Source organism: Phyllobates terribilis, unplaced genomic scaffold (assembly GCF_046119375.1).
Source record: "Phyllobates terribilis strain yellow unplaced genomic scaffold, ASM4611937v1 Scaffold_12__6_contigs__length_324123572, whole genome shotgun sequence".
Taxonomy (NCBI): Eukaryota; Metazoa; Chordata; class Amphibia; order Anura; family Dendrobatidae; genus Phyllobates; species Phyllobates terribilis.
In genome coordinates this window covers 256,679,214-256,699,222 of record NW_027362772.1, presented here as the reverse complement: position 1 = coordinate 256,699,222, position 20,009 = coordinate 256,679,214, and the positions used below count along the sequence as shown (strand labels likewise).

The window sequence follows — 20,009 nt, the reverse complement described above, 5'->3', positions numbered from 1 at the left end:
CGCGTCTTTTTAGTGCACAAGTGTGGAAGACCACAGTTCTGTGAACTCCTAAAAAGATGGATACCACCAGAACAAACGCCAAATGGAGTCAAAAGTGTCTCCATCTGCCTCATAGTGAGTGGTTCCATTGGGGGTTTTGTATGAACTGCATTTTTGGGGATTTACACGGAAACCGCGAGATGTAAGTGTAAGTAAAACACAAGAATGTGATCCCAGCCTTATACTGAAAGTGATCAAAAAAATGTTATGTACCCGGGCGGTAGATAAGATTACCCCTATTATGACCCGCAGCGCACAAAGTGAGGATTCTCAGTTGTCGGCTGCGAGAAAGAGCGGTCACGTGACTGCAAGTATGTGATGTGCATACACCCGGCCACATTCCGACTAGCCATATGTGGCCTTAGTCAGTGCACCTCCAGAGAATCCTCACAGCTTGCGCTGCTCCCAATGTGAGGATTCACAAGTCATTCGTGATAAACCTGGACCACTGCTTTTAAATAAAATGCATGTGTAAATGTATATTTACATAAACTATATAAAAAAGAATTAGACTAGATATATGCATGTATAGATCATTACAATACACTATATTAAACACATGGTATATTTATCTACTATAAACTCACATTAGGTGCTATATATAGTTTATCACACAGTATTCATATATCTGAGGAGTAATGTAGGAGGAGGACAAGTGACAACTTTATTAGCACTATAGATGTGATGAGAGGCAGATGCTGCTTTCCATATATGAGGACACATGACACTGCTCAGTTATTACCAATGCTGGGGTGAATGACAGAGGTCAGTGTTCAGGCCGATACTAACAGCCAATGAGAGTGCACAGGGGGCGGAACTGCGGTAGATACTAACAGCCAATGGGTGGGCATAGGGCAGGGCTGGCTGTGAGCTCCCTGGTCTGGAGAGCCAGATGTAAACAAACTTGGTGCAGGGAATGAAGTGAAATTCAGGAGGAACAAAAGGTAGAAACAAAATGTATAGTGGCGTTGTATATTACAATACAGCACGGATTAGCTTAAATTTTTTTTAGATTTCGGGGTTGGACAACCTCTTGAAGAGAGCTCGTGCATTATGCTTGTACTGTAAAAAGCAGTATTTTCTGCAAGCAATACACTTCTTTTTACAGTGCAACATGTTTCCTTCTATGTCTGTGATGTGACCAGGCCAGGTTAAAAAAAAAACACATTTGAAATACACACAAAAACTGAGTCTTTATTTTTCAATAAAGTCTTTTAATGTGCAAGAATATAAATGATCTTAATTATTTAATGGATTAGTATACCATCTTCTGCACAATTAACTTAGTCAGCAAGGTCTTAACTCATTGAAATTTACAAAACTACAAGAACATATTTACTGTTTTACAATCATTAAATTAGCTGTAATGTTCATTTACTATTCCAAATAAGACAACTAGATAATTACCAGAGCCATATTCTTCATATATTAGTCACCCCCGCCCCACCCCGCAAACCACAATTAATTACAGCCTTCATTTTCTTTTATTTATAAAACAAGTCTTTTTTTTTTAATATATATATAAAAACATTTCCCCTTCATTGTGAACAAAACATTTGTTTGTTTTTTTCATACACTTGCATATGAGCAACAAAACTATTTGGCAACACAGGAACATTTGTAATGCCTTAAATTAAATTGTATAAAATCAAGTAGTTTCTTTTTCCTTTGTGTTAAAGGGTCAGCAAATATACAGAATCTGTAATTCTTCCTTCGAGAAATACGTACATTAAGTTACACAGGACCAAAATCTTTTGCTCCCTTCCCTGATGCAGTATATCATTTGGTCTGATACATGGAATTACAGTGCTCGCCCCCAGGTTCACCAAACAGCAACAAAAATGGATTTGCAAATTCAGCGGGCATGTGTTTTTCCTGACTGGGGAGGGGGGAGAAGATCTCGTGATTAAATACTTTTCTTAAATAACTTAGTGGCTAAAGTATTAAATGAATGAATCTAGTATTTTTTTTATTTTGTAATCCTTTAATGAAGTTTGACGGTAACGTGTCATAAGCTGGAATGTTCTGAGGACCAGAAAAACAAAAATGTACGTGAAACTTTAATTAATATTTGTATTCATTTTATAATAGCGTGTGCTTTTATTACACGGGAAAGTGCGTGGAATGTTGTTTTTTTTTTTTTTTACTCCTCCACGGCCACAAATAAATGATCATGTCAAGTAGATCCGATGACTGTAACACATTATGTAGGCGAGACCCCCCCCCCCCCCCCCAAATGACGGAGAAGCAGTTTCTTTCGCTTCATAGGTTTAAGACATCGGTGTAAATCAGCGATCACACGTTTTCCGGTATACGATTAAGATGAAAATTTAAAACACTGGTCACCTAAACGCAAAAGTTTCTGGCTCATGGCTTTTCCTGTTAACTTGTGACGCTGCATCAGATATGTAAGAGAATGGAGGGAACGGGAGGATTTCGTCTTGACCTCTACTAAACAGCAGCTACACAACGGATCAAGCAGCCAACATCTAGAAAATGTATGCATGACTAGGACAAGAATTGAGAGTGAAGGGAATGAAAGATTTTTAAGATCCACCTGTTAAGGCTTAAAGGGGACGTGTTGTCAGGATCTATGGCCGGGCGTGTTTCTGCATGGAATACTGCATTGGAATTGTTCAGATAGCAAAATGTCATACACTACAAGCTAAGAATTAGGCACATTACATCGTTGATTTCCACAAAGCCATTCAAATGTGCAATTTTGTTATTTAAACTCCCAAACAAATTGTTTTGGTTTTTTTTATTGCCTTTACTGCACCCAGATGGTTCTAGATTTAATTGAAGTGCAACATTGCGTGTTTTTTTTTTAATTTTTTTTTTTAGAAAATAAAATCCAGATCTACATTTATAATATTACCAGTGCAATTACTTCAGTTAGGTTTCTGGGCAATGTGATTTTTTTTTTTTGTATGTAATCGGTATAACACAGCTTTCTTTAAATACCCAGACTGACAAGTATCACGTTGTTAATTTTTGGGAGGATAAAGTCATTAAACCAGATGCTGTCAATTCGTTTACACCCTCCTTTTTTTGTTTAGTTTCCCAGGAGTGCAGCACATGGCATCCAATGCACTAATGGAAGCGGCTTGCTTACATGATTGCCTGAAATAAAACAGTTCTTCCATACAGGCGCCCTCAGATGGAATTTACATACACTGTAGACCCTTCAAAGAGGCAGGCACAAAAAGTGAAATCCCTTGTGTAACTGAGCCGGAAAGCCATCTCCTCATGTAAAGAGCAGCTACTACCCAGGAAGAGATCCACTATAAACATCTCCATTGTAGATGATTTTCAGCAGCAAATCCTGTAGTGCTGATCTGTACTAAGAACCTGGCGTCAGTTTTCCAGCCTCGCATGCATATACTGTAGTTAAGGATACAAGTTCGGGATCAATCACATGGTTTGTCCATAAATATCGCAGTCCTTCATACCGTCTCTTCTGTTGACAGCAGCAATGGGTTAATATACTCAAAGCCTTCAAACTCTGATTGGTCTATTCGTTTTATTACATCTCTATAAAAAAAAGAAAGAAATATATAGGTTTATAAACGCATAACATCAAAAAATTAAGAGTCATGTCCAGTAAATCAATATTGACTGTTACTATATATATATTTCTATAGGAGGTGTAAGTTCACTTACAGTGGACATGGTATGGGTTTTCACTCCAGATATGTGGATGTATTACAACAGCGGGCAAAGTGGATGAAAATGTACTAAATCTCAGCAATGGCAGAAAATAAAGCTGTAGCGAAAATTGACCTGCATGTAATTTATGCTACAGATTTTCATAGCAGATTTTAACCTTTGCAATCCATAGGGCGATGCTGCAACAAATCCACATGCAACTCAAGCAGATATCCTGCAAAATGTAGAAGGAAATTTGTATATATGATAACGTACCTTACGCATGGTTGGCAATAGTCTTGGCCTCATAGATTAAGTACCCATCTATAGGGCTGTTGTTCACATGGCTGTTTCTGTGTGAACCAAATGTTCACAAACAAAATATAAGGAGACACGTCTGCACTAAGTAGTAAATGGTGCTTGGATCTAGGAATGGCGTCCCATATCAAATAGCACAAATAAGACTGGCAGTCACTTATAGATTCATAGAATTTATTTCAGGTCCTTCAGCACATACAGTGAAGGAAATAATTATTTGATCCCTTGCTGTTTTTGTAAGTTTGCCCACTGACAAAGACATGAACAGTCTATAATTTTAAGGGTAAGTTAATTTTAACATTGAGAGATAGAATATCCCCCAAAAAATCAAGAAAATCACATTGTATAAAATTTATTTGAATTTTGCAGTGAGAAATAAGTATTTGATCCCCCTACAAACCATTATGAGTTCTGGCTCCTACAGACCAGTTAGACGCTCCTAATCAACTCGTTACCTGCATTAAAGTCAGCTGTCTTACATAGTCACCTGTATAAAAGACTCCTGTCCACAGACTTAATTAATCAGTCAGACTCTAACCTCTACAACATGGGCAAGACCAAAGAGCTTTCTAAGGATGTCAGGGACAAGATCATAGACCTGCACAAAGCTGGAATGGGCTACAAAACCATAAGTAAGATGCTGGGTGAGAAGGAGACAACTGTTAGTGCAATAGTAAGAAAATGGAAGAAATACAAAATGACTGTCAATCGACATCGACCTGGAGCACCATGCAAAATCTCACCTCGTGGGGTATCCTTGATCATGAGGAAGGTGAGAGATCAGCCTAAAACCTCACGGGGGGAACTTGTTATTGATCTCCAGGCAGCTGGGACCACAGTCACCAAGTTAACACATTAAGCCTTAAAGGTTTAAAATCCTGCAGTGCCCGCAAGGTCCCCCTGCTCAAGAAGGCACATGTGCAGGCCCCTCTGAAGTTTGCCAATCAACACCTGGATGATTCTGTGACTTATTGGGAGAAGGTGCTGTGGTCAGATGAGACAAAAATTGAGCTCTTTGGCCGTGTTTGGAGGAAGAGAAATGCTGCGTATGACCAAAGAACACCGTCCCCACTGTCAAGCATGGAGGTGGAAACATTATGTTTTGGGGGTGTTTCTCTGCTAAGGGCACAGGACTACTTCACCGCATCAATGGGAGAATGGATGGCGCCATGTACCGTAAAATCCTGAGTGACAACCTCTTTACCTCCACCAGGACATTAAAAATGGGTCGTGGCTGAGTCTTCCAGCAAGACAATGACCCAAAACATACAGCCAAGGCAACAAAGGAGTGGCTCAAAAAGAAGCACATTAAGGTCATGGAGTGGCCTAGCCAGTCTCCAGACCTTAATCCCATAGAAAACTTATGGAGGGAGTTGAAGCTCAGAGTTGCCAAGCGACAGCCTCAAAATCTTAATGATTTAGAGATGATCTGCAAAGAGGAGGGGACCAAAATTCCTCCTGACATGTGCGCAACCCTCATCATCAACTACAAAAAAAGTCTGACTGCGGTGCTTGCCAACAAGGGTTTTGCCACCAAGTATTAAGTGTTGTTTGCCAGAGGGATCAAATACTTATTTCTCACAGCAAAATGCAAAAAAAATTATCTAATTTATACAATGTGATTTTCTGGATTTTTTTTTGGGGGGGGGGGGGGGGTATTCTATCTCTCAATGTTAAAATTAACCTACCCTTAAAATTATAGACTGTTCATGTCTTTGTCAGTGGGCAAACTTACAAAAACAGCAAGGGATCAAATACTTATTTCCTTTGCTGTATAGTCAAAATGTGATGCGTTTCGGCTTAGGCACAGAGTCTGTTTGAAGAAGGCTTGTGCCTAAGCCGAAATGCGACAAACTTTGACTACATATGCTGAAGAATACGAAATTTTTTTACAAATCTACAAGTGAGTGCCGGCCTTTTTCATGATTTTCATCCAAGTCACAAATGAAACGCCCATTCAAATGAGTGGATCCGTAAAAAAAGCTGAATGCACATGGATACCCTCTGTGTATGGTCCTTTTTTTTCTACTGTTTAATGAGTGGGAAAAGCATTTTCTTGTTTTCAAGTAAAAAAGGTAAAACACATTCTAAAAATACACACAATCAAAAACTAATGAAAATCAAATCCAGCACACTGACAAAAAGGTCCTTATTTTGCCATATGCAAAAAAACAATATAAAACAAACCCATTTGACCTTAGTCACATTATGAGGCACAATCAGAAAGTATCGTTCACACGTCGCCTCCTAATAGGAAAGATGCACGATGCCGGCCAATTGTGCACACATCTGAACTGTTCGCCATCCGATGTGAAAGGGAGCAACACCCGAGAAAGTCTTAAAAATAGTGACATCAACATAAAGCTACAAATTTTGTTAGCGCATAACCTGAATAAGTGCATGAACGGGAATGAACATCTCTGCAGGTGAGATGACGGACTTCTCTGCTCTCCGTATAATGCTTTTCACATTTTAAAATCACATTTTTTGCAACATTTTGAGTGAAGATGTCATCTATCATACTTTAAAGACAATAGTATGTGTTTTTGTTGTTTTAGTTTGAGGGGAGACAGTTTTAGAGAACTATGGAAAATATTTTGTTATACTTGTCCCTTGATAAACTGATCACAGAAAGTCTCGCTACTGGGACTCACAGAAATCAGCTGAAGGAATGAGATAGAAAGTGTTCAATGTCCCTGCAGTACCAATGAAGCGTGAGAATTCCCATCGCAGCAGTGAACTGTCTATACTGTATAATGCATGTGTGTCGGGTCCTCCATAGTAAGAGACGTCCCAATTCTGCTTTACTCTCTGGCTAATAGATGAGGTCCCTAATTGTGACAACCAACTATAGCACACACTTCCTAAATACCTTTCAAAATGGGTTTTATAACTTGGGACAACGACTTAAACTTTGTAGTAGTAACTATATATGTGGACATTTTGACTACTTGCATTGACCAGTCGCTTTAGCAGACAATTTAGGTTTTATAACCCTTAGGAAAAAGGGCTCATCAGGGTATACTCACAAGCAGAAGCTTTCTGCAAATGTCCCATTCATCCGAACAGGCCATGATGAAATCCATGCACATGGTGCAGACATTTGCAGGACTGAACACTTATTTCTACATGTCAATTGGCCAAGTGTGAGGGCCATACAGTATACGCTATATTCCAGCTGCCTATCAGATATTTAGTAAGTCTGGGTGGCGGTGTAATGGCATACTGCACTGTGTTTTCATCAGTTAGGGGACAGGCTTGGGTGGTCCACTATTGGCACTTAAGGAGTTGTCCACTACTTGTACAACTCCTCGTCATTCCCTTCACTTGGCCCAGATAAAATAAAAAAAGCTTATACTCTCCTCCCCATGCGGGGCTCTCGTGCTGCTGTTGGGACTCGTGACGCCGGCGCCAAATCAGCGCTGCCGTCACTGTCCCCCACCTCCTGTTGAATTGAACATGAAGAGGAAGTCAGAGATCAGCCGCAGCCCAGATTTCCTCTTTATGTTCAATTTGTCCAAAGGCGGAGACCGTGACGGCAGCGCTGATTGGGCGCAGGCATTACGTGTCCCAACAACCGCCCAAAAGCCCCGGACCGCAAGTGACGACACCGCAGGAACGGTGCTGGCACGAAAGGAGAGTATAAGCTTTTTTTTATTTTATCAGGGCCAAACATTTAGTTCAAGGGTTTGTCCTAGTAGTGGACAACCCCTTTAAGGGTCACTATGCGCTCTATGTCAGCTTTGATATGGCATCATTCATATTCTGTCGTTCCTGCATTGCAATTTTACATTCAGATTTAAAAGACTGAAAATCTGCTACTTGGAAAGTATCAGTGTTGTGTATAGGATTGTTGGAAAACCTGAAATATTAATGAACCCTGGGCAGCGGATGCAAAATCCTCAGTGTGTCAACAAATCCTGCAGATTTCATCCTTTGATGTGGAGGATGAAATGTGTAGTATTTCCACAACAGTGGTGCAGTAGAGACCGCAGTGATAGTCGCACAATTTAGCGCTGACATGGCCGCATTTGTCCCTTGGGAACGAATCCTTAAAATGAAGAACTGCAAAATAGGATAAAAAGGTTATTACAATGTATTTATGGGTTTTTATTTTGTACGTACTCATCATCCGGTGTGAGCTGCACGGGTTCACTGGTAAACTGAGTGTCAAAGTTCTCCAAACCATAGTCGTCTGTGATCTGAGGCTTGAAGGGAGGCGTTACCTGCTTTTTCTCCAGCTGTAAGAAGAGATGGAGAGAATAATTACCATGCATATTGTATGGAAAACATACAAGTTATATTACCAGCTAAATCAGATTTTATTTAAACTGACCACTTTTCATGGTTCGGGAACCTAGTTTTATTTTTGAAAACCTGTGTGTTCTTCCCATTGCTGTGACAAAACAGCATCTCGTGAGTCAGCTACAGTACATCAGAAACAGATACGGTGAAAAAGTGCCATCTGGTGCCACAAAGACTCTGGCCTAGGTTCAACCATACTTACAGCAATGAAACCTTTGTACATAGGGAGTACATTTGATTTTATTTACTTGTAGCAGAAAGGGATGAATGCACTAACTGGAATCAGCACTGCTATTTATGAGATTTAAAGTCTACTCACAGGAATATTAATGGCCAGTCACCACCCATATAAAAACTTAGGGGCCTATTAATTAAAGCTGGTGTTGCACAAACCAGTTTTAATGAAAGGCTCGCTGGAGTATGATGAGCCAATTCATCAATAGCCACCCGCCACTTATTGAATTTGGTGCGTCTTCTCAGTGTCCTGCTCCTCTCCAGAAATCCTACTCCGGTCACGGAATCAGCGCTTTTGCTGCAGATTTCACCCATATTAATGAATGGGGAAAACACGTATTTTATGCCGCCTTTTTCCTGCCAACACATCAATACTGAACATGTGCGCATACACTTAATCCTTCATGAAAAAATTACAAACTTTGCAATAGGTTCAGTGATGTGAAAGTTAGAAAGGAAGTTATACAGTAGATGAGAAAACACTTTCAATATTTGTTTCTAAACCGCTCAGCTGACTCTCGGCTTTCTGCTTACTAAGGGTTACTACGCTCTTCATGACAAAGTTTGGACTAGTGGCGTGACTGAGACACTAGTCCGAACAGTGCCCCCTCTGATGCTGGAAACTTTGCCTCTACAGCAATGGAGGACTGCGGGAGCACGGACGTGGGCCTAATCCAGCAAGTTTGAGAGCAGCACTTACAAGCTCTATAGAAATGAGCTTGAAAGTGTTACACTTCTTGCCTATGAAAGATTATGTATAGACTGTAGAGATGGCTCGGAAACTAGGCAACCAGCAGTAAAAATAGCATTAAAACTCGCTCCATTCGTGAGAACAGAGAGGAGATAAATTGTGAAGTTGCTTGTTTTTATGATATTGCGAAAACCCCGTCAACGATGCCCTTAGTTTCTTCATGTACTGAAGCCTCAGGAATATCCCTGCACGCTCTCTACCTGATTTAGTTTATATAAATTTCCTTTGAAAGGTAATTGTAAAGGGAGCTGGATGTATATACCCAGAGGAAAGCGGAATCAGGATAAAGCTTGACGTAAAGAAAACACTAATATCAGTATTTTGTACTAAGTCTTAATCGATTTTTCAAAGTTATGACCACACGGCTTCCCCGCCTACCGCTTCTTTTTAACAGCATTTTGCAATTAGACATAGGTGAGAAAACCCCTTTAATAAAAACCTTATAATCCAGATGCTGTTTCCCTTCAGATGGATTTAGACTACTCACCGTTCCTTTACAATTTACATAAATCAGATATCAGGAAGGTCCAAACAAAATCCTAAAAACAATAGACCCTTTCCACCAAGACAACCCTATTCTATCTGCTCAATAGACTATTAATGCATAGCAATATCACGGGGAGTCTCCCCCATATTAGCTACAACAGAGGGCCACTAATACAGAGATTCTCCCTCTGATGAACCCTGCCACACCATTTATTTGCAAGGCTGGCACGTAACACATTTCCCTGGAAGTGTTGTGGCGACATTCACTAACTTCAATGTCGGCATTGAAGAAAAATAACTTTTCCACATTTTTAATATTCACTAAATGGCTTTAATTTTTTTTTGTCGTCATTATTTTAACATTTTCACAATACCGATGCGGTTAAACGTACAATCATGTAAGTATACACTATATAGTAATGATATTTATTCACATCATCCTCAATCAATATTAGGGTCTTTTCTCCTCTACCGAAGGCTTTGCCTATATCCAAATCGTTATCTGTAGAGATAGTAACTCCCTTCCCTTAAGACTTAAATGTCTGTAGTCCTATTTTAAAATAGAATAAAAAAAGTGTCCCAGCCAAAGATCACACCATGAAACAATTTAATGTGTATAGGGATATTAAAAGGAATCTATCATGAGAAAGCAGATCAGCGCACAGGTCCAGAGGCGCTATTCAGATTGCTAACCTCCCAGTTCTCCTCATCAGGTCAAAAACTGAATGATTTTCCTAGTAACGACAAAGTGAATGAGAATCCTGAAGTCTCATGGACACGCTGCTTATTTTTTCCTTGTAGGGTTGAAGCAGTTTCAGATCTGTAGCTTTGTCTATTCTTTCAGTGCTTTTACAGCGTTTTTCACCTATTCTAATAAATGAGGAAAAAAACGTGCACATTTTATGTGAAGTGGATTAAAACCATAATTTAAATAAAGAACAAGCCTACAGTTCGAATAATTGAAGGAGGGTCTAATCGACGGTACTGGGGTGAGCAGCTGATCCCCGGGGTGTCTGGTTTTAGAGATTTTTGTTTACTGGTCAATTTCTCCATAACGTAACCAAATGTGTGTGGGGGGGATTAAGACTCCCCCAGAATGGTGTAGGATGGTATGCTATATGATCAAGTGTTACAGTACATCTACAATTATTATTTACAACAAATGGTTAACAAACCAAAGCACATGCTAGAAAGCACTCAGGCTATTGGCCATATGCAGATTAGTCTTTTATTGAGGAAATTGTTCATTGCTTATTTTAACTCGAAACCATTTCCTACCAATTTAGCTTATAAATGGCTGAAGCTGAATGGACAAACTGCTCTGGAAAACATCAAAATTAATATTCAAATACTACTAATTACCCAGCGCAGCCACTAGTCAAGCAGACCACTATAAGACATGGAGGACATGTAGACTTGGGGTAGGTTCATTAAAGGTGACACCACATTTCTACAGTTTTTAAAGAGGTCAGATCTCAGGTTTTTCCTATTTTTTTTTGTATTGTATTAACAGATAAAAGACAGCTGTACTCACCCTCCGGCTACCAGCTGCAGCCTACACACCTTGTAGTTATGGCTGAAGTGGTGTTGACAGGCCAACATCACGTGCCGCTGCAGTCAATCACTGGGGTTAGCAGTCAGGTGCTGTCTACATTGGCTGCAATGGTCGTGTGATGTCACCACTACGGCAATATCACAAAAGACCACCATAAAGCTGGACTGGGCAAGTAAAGCGGCCTTTGTTATTTTTAAATGCAGGAAGGAAACGGATTAAAAAAAAAAAACCACAACAACAGCAAACAGCTCTACCCGCTGCAAGAGCCCATCTTTTTTTAATATGGCCGAAGTGGCCGAGTACAACGGTCTTTATGTCTACACAGCAGAAGCCACCAGATTAAAAAAAACATATATATATTAGTTAAAACCGGAGAGTTGAAAACGACATAATCTATCAGAATCTTTATCTTGTTTCCAGTCTAGTATTATAGCACTACGTGGCTGCCCTGTCTTTTAATTAATTTATTCATCAATGTTTTTATATAACGGGTGAAATGTATGGACTGCTATTTGCCAAGTATCCCTGTCATTTTGAGTAAACTTGCTCAGAATATGTTAATCTGCTTCTTAAGACTTCAAGGGCACCAACTCTTCTTCTATCTCACTTAAGACACAATTTACCTGTGAGCCTGGAGGGAATGATCACTCCATGAGGAGAAATATCGGAGAAATCGGATTCTATTACAAAGTTTCTTGTATTCATGTGCACTTTTGATTTATAAAAATAAAAACAGTTACTTAATTGTTTAACTTCTTTCTTCTCCGCCACTTTTCGGGAAGGAAGGAAGAGCAGGGTCATCAATGCCTAGTCAGAATTACTGTAGTTTAGGTCAGAAATCAGCAGAAACCATATAAAAAAACCTATCCAGGCTTTTAGCTGGTGTAGACTTGTTTTGTGGCACATGGGGGCTGCCTAAAACGCACCCAATTTATTACAAGACCAGTGCATCTTAAAGGGAATCTGTCACCGGGTTTTTGTTGTGTAATCTGACACGGCCATGATGTAGGGACAGAGACCCTGTTTCCAGCAATGTATCACATACTAGGCTGCTTGCTGTAGTTTTGATAAAGTAACTGTTTACCTGATGCAAATCTAGCAGAACCCTGGACACTGAGCTCTGTATAACCCCGTCCACACCAGTGATTGGCAGCTTTCTGCCTATGCACAGTGTACACAGAATGCTGCTAATCTGGTGGGCACGGAGTTACCCAGCAGCAGAAGTACAGAGAAAATCTACTGATAAAAGACTGATTTTATTGAAAGTACAACAAGCAGCCCAGTAAATGACACATCACCAGAATCAGGGTCTCTACCCCTACAATATGCTGCTCTCAGATTTAGTATCAAAAACATATTGATAGTTGCCCTTTAATAAGTTTGGTGCATTTTAATCAGTTCCCTGGGAAAAAAGACCAGCATCATATGGATTGCCGGTCTTTAGAAAATTTGCCCCAACAATTCCCCACATTCTGTAGACCACCAATAGGCAGTTACCATTAAAGGGGCTGCTTATCCATAATGAACAGTAGGGATGCTACAAGGTCCCATAAAATAAGGAATAGGAAGGAGTCCGCTTAGTCTATTTTTATGTTTTCTCCATGACATCAAATGAACACAAGGAATATCTGAAATCATGTAATTGGTCCTGTGATCAAAGGGGATTTGGTTTTGTACTAAGAGCTGCTGAGACACTGACCAGAATGAGGCCGTACACGTTGAATGATTTATCAGCTGTCACTATAGCAGTCCATGCGCCACTTTTTGGCAATTATTTGCCTTGTCGCTTTCTTTTACAAAGTCCTGTTACAATATAGTTGGTTAAGGCTGTAGAATATCATGTGCATGATCTTTTACTATTGGACAGTACAGCACTTAATGCCAATGTGTCAGATTGCATATTGCTCAGCCTGGTGTCAGGCATAATGACATTATAGATGACCTTGCCACTATATGTTCTTTGTATCCCCATCCTCTATTCACTGCTTGTGACATGGAGATATAATCTACTGAAGGGGAGAAAAACCAATGCAGCATCTACATAAATCCTAATAGAAGATAAAATGTAACTGGATCTTATCTGGTGCCTGATATCAGAGCAGTGAAGGAAGGTAAATGGGCAGTAATATTAACCGCTTCATGACTGGTCTATTTTAGCACTCATGGCCTTTTTTTTTTTGTTTGTTGTTTTGCACAGCTACGCATTTTAGAATAGAACTTTTTCGGTGTACATATAAAATTATTGATAAGTTTTTTGCTTTTCACCCAAAAATGAGTTGCAGTTATTGCTGAGTTATGTATCATTATATACATTTCCAGATCTCATCTTACAGCAGTCAGTGTGGGGGAAAAATGAGAGGTGACAACACAGTGAGATGAGATCTGGAAGAGTTTGTAATGACACATCCCTCCACACAGTAGCTGTAGAGATCAGTGAGGAGTGGAGGGTGTTTTCTTTTCTCCCCTGCATGATGCTGCCTGATGATTGGTCAACCTCATGCAGAGGAAGAAGTACACGCCCCCAGAGACCAATCTCTGGTAACGCCCAGTTGAACTATAACAAATTATGACCGAAACTTTACAAACAAATATCTCCGCAACAGAGAGGTGAAATTAAGAAATAAAAACTATGTTTTACTCAGTTCCTAGGCTACTCTTCTGTGATGTGGTCATTTTAACATACTGAAACTGAGATATCAATGAATTTCGCACATTTTACTCCAGCACACCTTGGATCAAGATTTGCAATCAAAACATCAGTTTTGATAAATCAGCCCCTAAGCTTACACCATCTAGGAGTTGGCTTAGTTTGGGCCAAATTTAAGTGCATTTTTTTTGGGTGCCCCGAGTTGCATGTTAGGTCAATGCCCCTTTTCAGACAACACGGAAAGTTTTAAAAAACATGATTATATATGGTGCCGTTTTATGGCAATGCAGGGCCTCTGTAAAGATATAGGTTGCATTGGAGTGCCAATTCAGGAAATATCGATAGATTTATCTACTCTACAAGGCTGCTGTTATTTGTAGCCGTTACAATTTATCCTGATACTCCAAGAAAGGCTTTTAATACATATTTAATTATCATTAAGCAGGCAGCAAAACTCTTCACTCAGCTGACAGATCTCCAGACTCACAATGTACCCCCCGTGTGCCGATCAAGCTCCAGCACACCCAGATCCTTCAATACGTTATTAACAGTGAAGCACAATCGATGTGTTTGAAGGTACAATCTGGGAGAACTTTTCCCATACACCCCGAGCTGCTGGGCGCTGACCGAGGTTACCCTCATCCCCATCACTGGGACTGACCACAGAGCGATTTGTCAATGCAGGCAGAATTTTAATAGACTTTGAAACATTGAAAAAAAGAGAAAAACTTCAGAAAAGAAAAAGAAAACACTCCCGGGCTGATCCTCTCTACACATTTCTAGAGATTTAAATAAGCCTGTTATGAAGCCAAATAATAAAAGCCGGAGCCCCTGCACCATGAGAGCGCACTGGGGGGAGCAGACCAAACGAACACAAATCCTTCTACTGGTCCCAGTGTTGTGCAGTTGCTATTTAGCTGTGATCAGACAACATTTCTGCCTTTCATCTGTGGCTGCAGCCAGGCGCTGCGGTGGAAATGATCTCAGTCTAGCGGGGCATCCTTGCTCCTACAAATAAATAGCAGCAGCAGAACAAATAGATGTGTAATGAGATGTCTGTTTCCTTGCAGAAATCCCAGTACATGTCGGTTTACAGGAAAGAAGTGACCTTTAGCACAGGGGATATTAACCATACAGTTCACTCATCTACTGCCAAGGTACAGAGGACCATACTAAAAAGGAAAAATAAGGGTGTGGGGGTGATAACTGTGCATACACTACAGGGTTAATAACCCTTGTACAACCCGAGCATAACAGGAAAGCAGTAAAAGTGTGAGACATAACCTGGAAACTCAGCCAGGTATGCAAAAATAACACCGACCTCTGGGACATCCACTCCGCCGGACAAACCTCAATATCTCAAAAAAAAAGCCTGCGAGATAATCTGGGGATTAGGAGATCAGGAGAAATCCACTGGATTCCAGTTAAGAGTTCTTAGGAGTCTCTGCACAAAGCAAAACGCAGAGCCCAATTATAGTCAATGAGGTCCATTGGTCACTGTTCACATGCTTTATGTCAGGAAGTCAGTGCTTCCATTATTTTCTTAGTTCTTTTGACCAAGGAGAACAATGGAAATAACAAAAAAAGCAGTGCTGGTGACAAACCTATTGCTTCACCAGACTGAGAAAAAGGGATCAGTGACAATAGGAGGAACCAGTACTAGCACCGCTCTAACTTACCAATTGGCCTGTATTTAGACCAAATGTTAATGAACCATACAAGAGAAACTAATTTGTGAGGTTTCTGATTTTGGTTGTGTTCCCCAATTAGCTTTCAGAGAGGAATTCAGCTGAAAACATTCCCAAGATTCAGTAATTAATGGAAAAAACAAGTCGTTAGCTAGTCTGCTCATGGCCACTAGATGGCGTATTGTTACTGCAACATAAAGCAGCCATGGCCATATTTAGCTCACCTACCCTAGGCACCGACACTAAATATGCCCCAATTTAGACGAAAGAGGCAATTCATCAATGCATTACCGCAGCATTTGTAACCACATGGACATAATTACATTCTCCACTTTGCTGACACGCAACATTTTTCTGTTATGTGACTGGAAAAGAGGGAATCTTCCTAAACAGTCACCTATGTTTCATCCTAGAAGAGTGGTGGTGATGAGTATTCCTCCAGCGTCATGATCTGTACGGAGAGATTCACATTCTCAAATCCTACTCCTACATTAGCCTCAACACCAAATAATGACCTTACCCATCCAGGACCACTGTACTGCCGTCTGCTGCCAGCAGAGCTTCCTGTCGAGATCTATGGCATCTCATTTTTACAGTGCATCCCATCTCTACCCTCCAAAGCAACACAACTCCGACCCCTCTTCCTTTAATATGGCCATATTTTGCTGCCCCCAACCATCCTATTCTACAGGAGATTTAAAGAGAACCTGTCATCATGATTTAACTGGTTAAAGTAAAAGGTATGGCCATAATGGCCCTGTTATACTGATTTAATGGATACCTATAGTGAAAACATCCATATCCTGGTTCTTGTTTAATTCACCTTAGAAGTTTTGGTGCAATAGCCTCTTCATGCATCGGAGTGGGACTGTGGATAGGGTCTTCAGCTCTACCTTCGTCCCTCAGCATTTGTTTGAGCATTCTTTCTTAAATTTCATGCTAGCGCTGCCCATGCGCAGGCACGTTCTCTGTCAAAATGGCACCAGAGGTGGCGCATGCTCAGATTAACCTCCGGCGGTCTTTAGCAAAATTTTGCCGCGCAGATTGGGATCTCGGCTCAACGACAAGCCGAGATCTGGATCTGCGCATGCTCCTCCAGCTGTGCCATTTTGCAGGAGACCATAAGGTTAACCTGTACATGTGCCGCCTCTGGTGCCATTTAGCTAAAGAACGCTGTAGGTTAATCTGAGCATGTGCAGCCTTCGGCTCCATTTTGCTCGAGAAGGCTGGGACATGAAGGCGCACAAGCAGCCCTCGGCAAGGGCGGTGCTGGCACAAAATTTAAATAAGGTGGCTCATACAAATGCGGAGTAGAGCCGAAGACCCTACCCACAGTCCCGCCCCAATGCCCGAAGAGGCTCTTGCACCAAAACTTCTAAGGTGAATTCAAGAACCAGGTTACGGATTTTTTCTGCTACAGGCATGTATTACATCAGTATAACGGCCATTATGGGCATACTTTTACTTTATAACTGGTTGAATCAGGAGGTCAGGTTCTCTTTAAGCCCCCCACACACATTAGATAGCTGTCGACCAAATGTTCAACCAGCAGCTCCCTCACCTGACTCTCCCATACACAGGAGAGTTCACTATCCTCTAGGAGACCTCTGTCAGACCTCTCTGGCGTCATCTAAGATCTTGTAGAACAAAAGAATCAGCAGTTCGAAATCAGACATGGCGGATCCTTATCTGCCGGACCGGTCAACCCACACCTATGCATAGGGTTACGCCTCACCGTGGCACATCTGGGTGACTATATTCCAAAAAAAATTATATCTATGATCAACTTTAGCACAACTTCAGTATTAGCTAATGACAGACACCATCTGCAGACAGATCTGTCAGCACAGAGCAGGATGTCTCTGGTTAGCCAATACTCAGCCAAAAATAATCTATTGCTAACTTTATTAGTGTCTAAAACGGACAGGAAAAAATAATAAAATTACTACAAAAAAAAAAGAAAAAATATTATTTCTGAATCTATTTCATGGACAGGATGTAGAGCAACAACCGAGGCTGTTCTCCAAATTAGAAAGTAATGTCACAGTATCAATCATCAACTCTAGAGCGTGTTATATGTACACAGGTCACAGCTGCCATCTACTGGGCATTAAAGGAATTACAGTCTCAGGATATATCTATAATCTTGAAGGGGCTTTTTATAACCATTTCACTGATGGAATATCTTTAGGGCGGACGGAGATCGGAACACAATACTCGGGCTGGCCGGCGGCTCCCCCCGACCCAAGGTTGCCAGTTTATTGCATTTCTATGCAGCCATCACACTTGGGTGGGGAGAGCCGCCAGCCAGTCCATACATTGCGGTCCGATCTCAGTCAGTTTTATACAGACTCTTCCCTTATGCTATCTTCCTTATTTGTGGTGGTCTAAATTCAAGTATACCCATTGATCAGCAGAATGAAGAGGCCTGGGAGTATGGTCACAGATTTTTTTTTGTTGTTGCTGTTTTTTTTTTTGACTTTTCTCGCTGAAAAAAAATAATCAAAAAAACATTTGTAAAAGACCTGTGGATTTTGGAGCAGTTTTGATTTGGCGTTTAATGTATTTTTAATTATAATACAGGGAGTATCAATATGTTGTGGTTTATTTACACATTTCTGCTACAAAAACATTGCTAAAAAGCGCATTTTGTCACGATTTAAGTGCAAAGTGTACCACACGTTTCCTATTGTACATTAAAAAAAAAAAAACCCTGGACAGGTTTACACAATGGGAGGTTGATTCTGTGAGTTTAAAGGCACATAAATAGCTACAAAATTGCTTTTAAAATCATGTCTTGGAGCAAAACGCTGTACTATAAAAGCATGATTTATTTAGAAAAAAAAAAACACTAACTGCAAAAATAACCCCCCGCAACAACAAAAAAAGAAAGATAAAATATCACAATCAGAAACACTGTGTGTAGAGATATTTGTAGAAAAATAATGTAATCCTGTAATCCGTCCTTCTATTTACTGTTCTTACCGTATCCCAGTCTATGCTGCGGAAAAAGGTATGCGACTTAATATCAGTAAATCCTGTCTGAAGCTGGCAACCAAGTCTGTCTTTGGGATCCTACAAAATAAAATATGAAATTTATGACAAATAATCAAGAGGTTATAAAATAAATATTAGTGTAATTTTCTTTTAAATTTTTAATGTAAAAAAAAAAATAAGTTTGTGCCAATAACTGCTGAAAAATAAATCCAATAAAATGCAATCTACAGAAGGGTTGGTGAAAAAAGTATTGATCCTTGTGCCCTCAACACATTGGTGAGATGTAGCAGAACTAGTGTCTTTTAAGGAAGCCCGTCTCCAGGACAGACCCTTTAAAGGGGGTTCTCCGATATTAGAAACAAAGGATCTGCTTTTCACCCACAGAAAGGGTCTTTATAATGAACTGTGCCTGGTACTGCTATATTCCCACAATGCCAGACATTAACAAGAGGGGCACTCTAGAAGAAAGCAGCCATGTTTATTTAATCTGGAAGACCAACAACAAGCCCCCTCTACCCACTGATCATTTCATGAATTTCTTTGTCTAGAGTATACATGTCAAACTGTGGCTCGTCAGGGTGGTTATATTTATCCGGCGACACCAGAACCACCACCCCTATGTGGGGCCCATTATACTGTATGGAGGACTGTGTGGGGTCATTATACTGTATGGAGGACTATGTGGGGCCCATTATACTGTATGGAGGACTATGTGGGGCCCATTATACTGTATGGAGAACTGTGTGGGGCCCATTATTCTGTATGGAGAACTGTGTGGGGCCCATTATACTGTATGGAGGATTGTCCAGTCATAGACCCACCGCCGGCACCCCCATGAAAAGGAAAGCTTCAGAAAGTCAGACATTTTCCCAGAAATGCTGCAGGAAAAATGTAGAAGCAATTTATCTCCAAATTGTCATCCATAAAGGATTGTTGGAGTATGCTACAACTAGAGACACTCATATAGAGCATCTCCATTCTTGCTGATAAAGAAGAGCCCCGAATCTAGAAAGTCTGTCCTCGTGAGACAATCCCTTTAAAAAAAAAAAAATTAAATAGACCCACAGAGTCTCAAATTTTGTGCTATGAGGAAATACATGTAATGGCTGCGCTGCCGGCATATTTGCATTTCGGTTTGTCTTGATAAAGTCGTCAGTCCCGCTTCGAAATGCGTCGGTAACCAAATTTCACCCTTTCTAACAGGGCTGTGGAGTCGGTAAGCCAAACCTCAGACTCCTCAATTTCCATGACACCGACTCCACGACTCCCTCATACACGGCTCATGTTTAAGTAATAAATTTACTGTAGCACAGATTCATCTCAGCTAAAAGTCTAGACCCT

General features: G+C 40.5%; 1 protein-coding gene across 4 annotated transcripts in view; it reads right to left on the bottom strand.

Moving 5' to 3' along the window:
• Positions 1 to 1,232: 1,232 nt before the first annotated feature.
• Positions 1,233 to 20,009, bottom strand: part of PRKCZ (protein kinase C zeta) — a 184,998-nt gene continuing 166,221 nt past the window's right edge. For all 4 annotated transcript variants that reach the window (XM_073656892.1, XM_073656891.1, XM_073656893.1 and 1 more), the window contains 3 exons: positions 18,657 to 18,746; positions 8,131 to 8,246; positions 1,233 to 3,573 (listed from right to left, as the gene is read on the bottom strand). In XM_073656892.1, the coding sequence (XP_073512993.1) occupies positions 3,486 to 3,573; positions 8,131 to 8,246; positions 18,657 to 18,746 (294 nt within the window). In that variant the 3' untranslated portion in view covers positions 1,233 to 3,485. The remainder of the gene's footprint in view (positions 3,574 to 8,130; positions 8,247 to 18,656; positions 18,747 to 20,009) is intronic.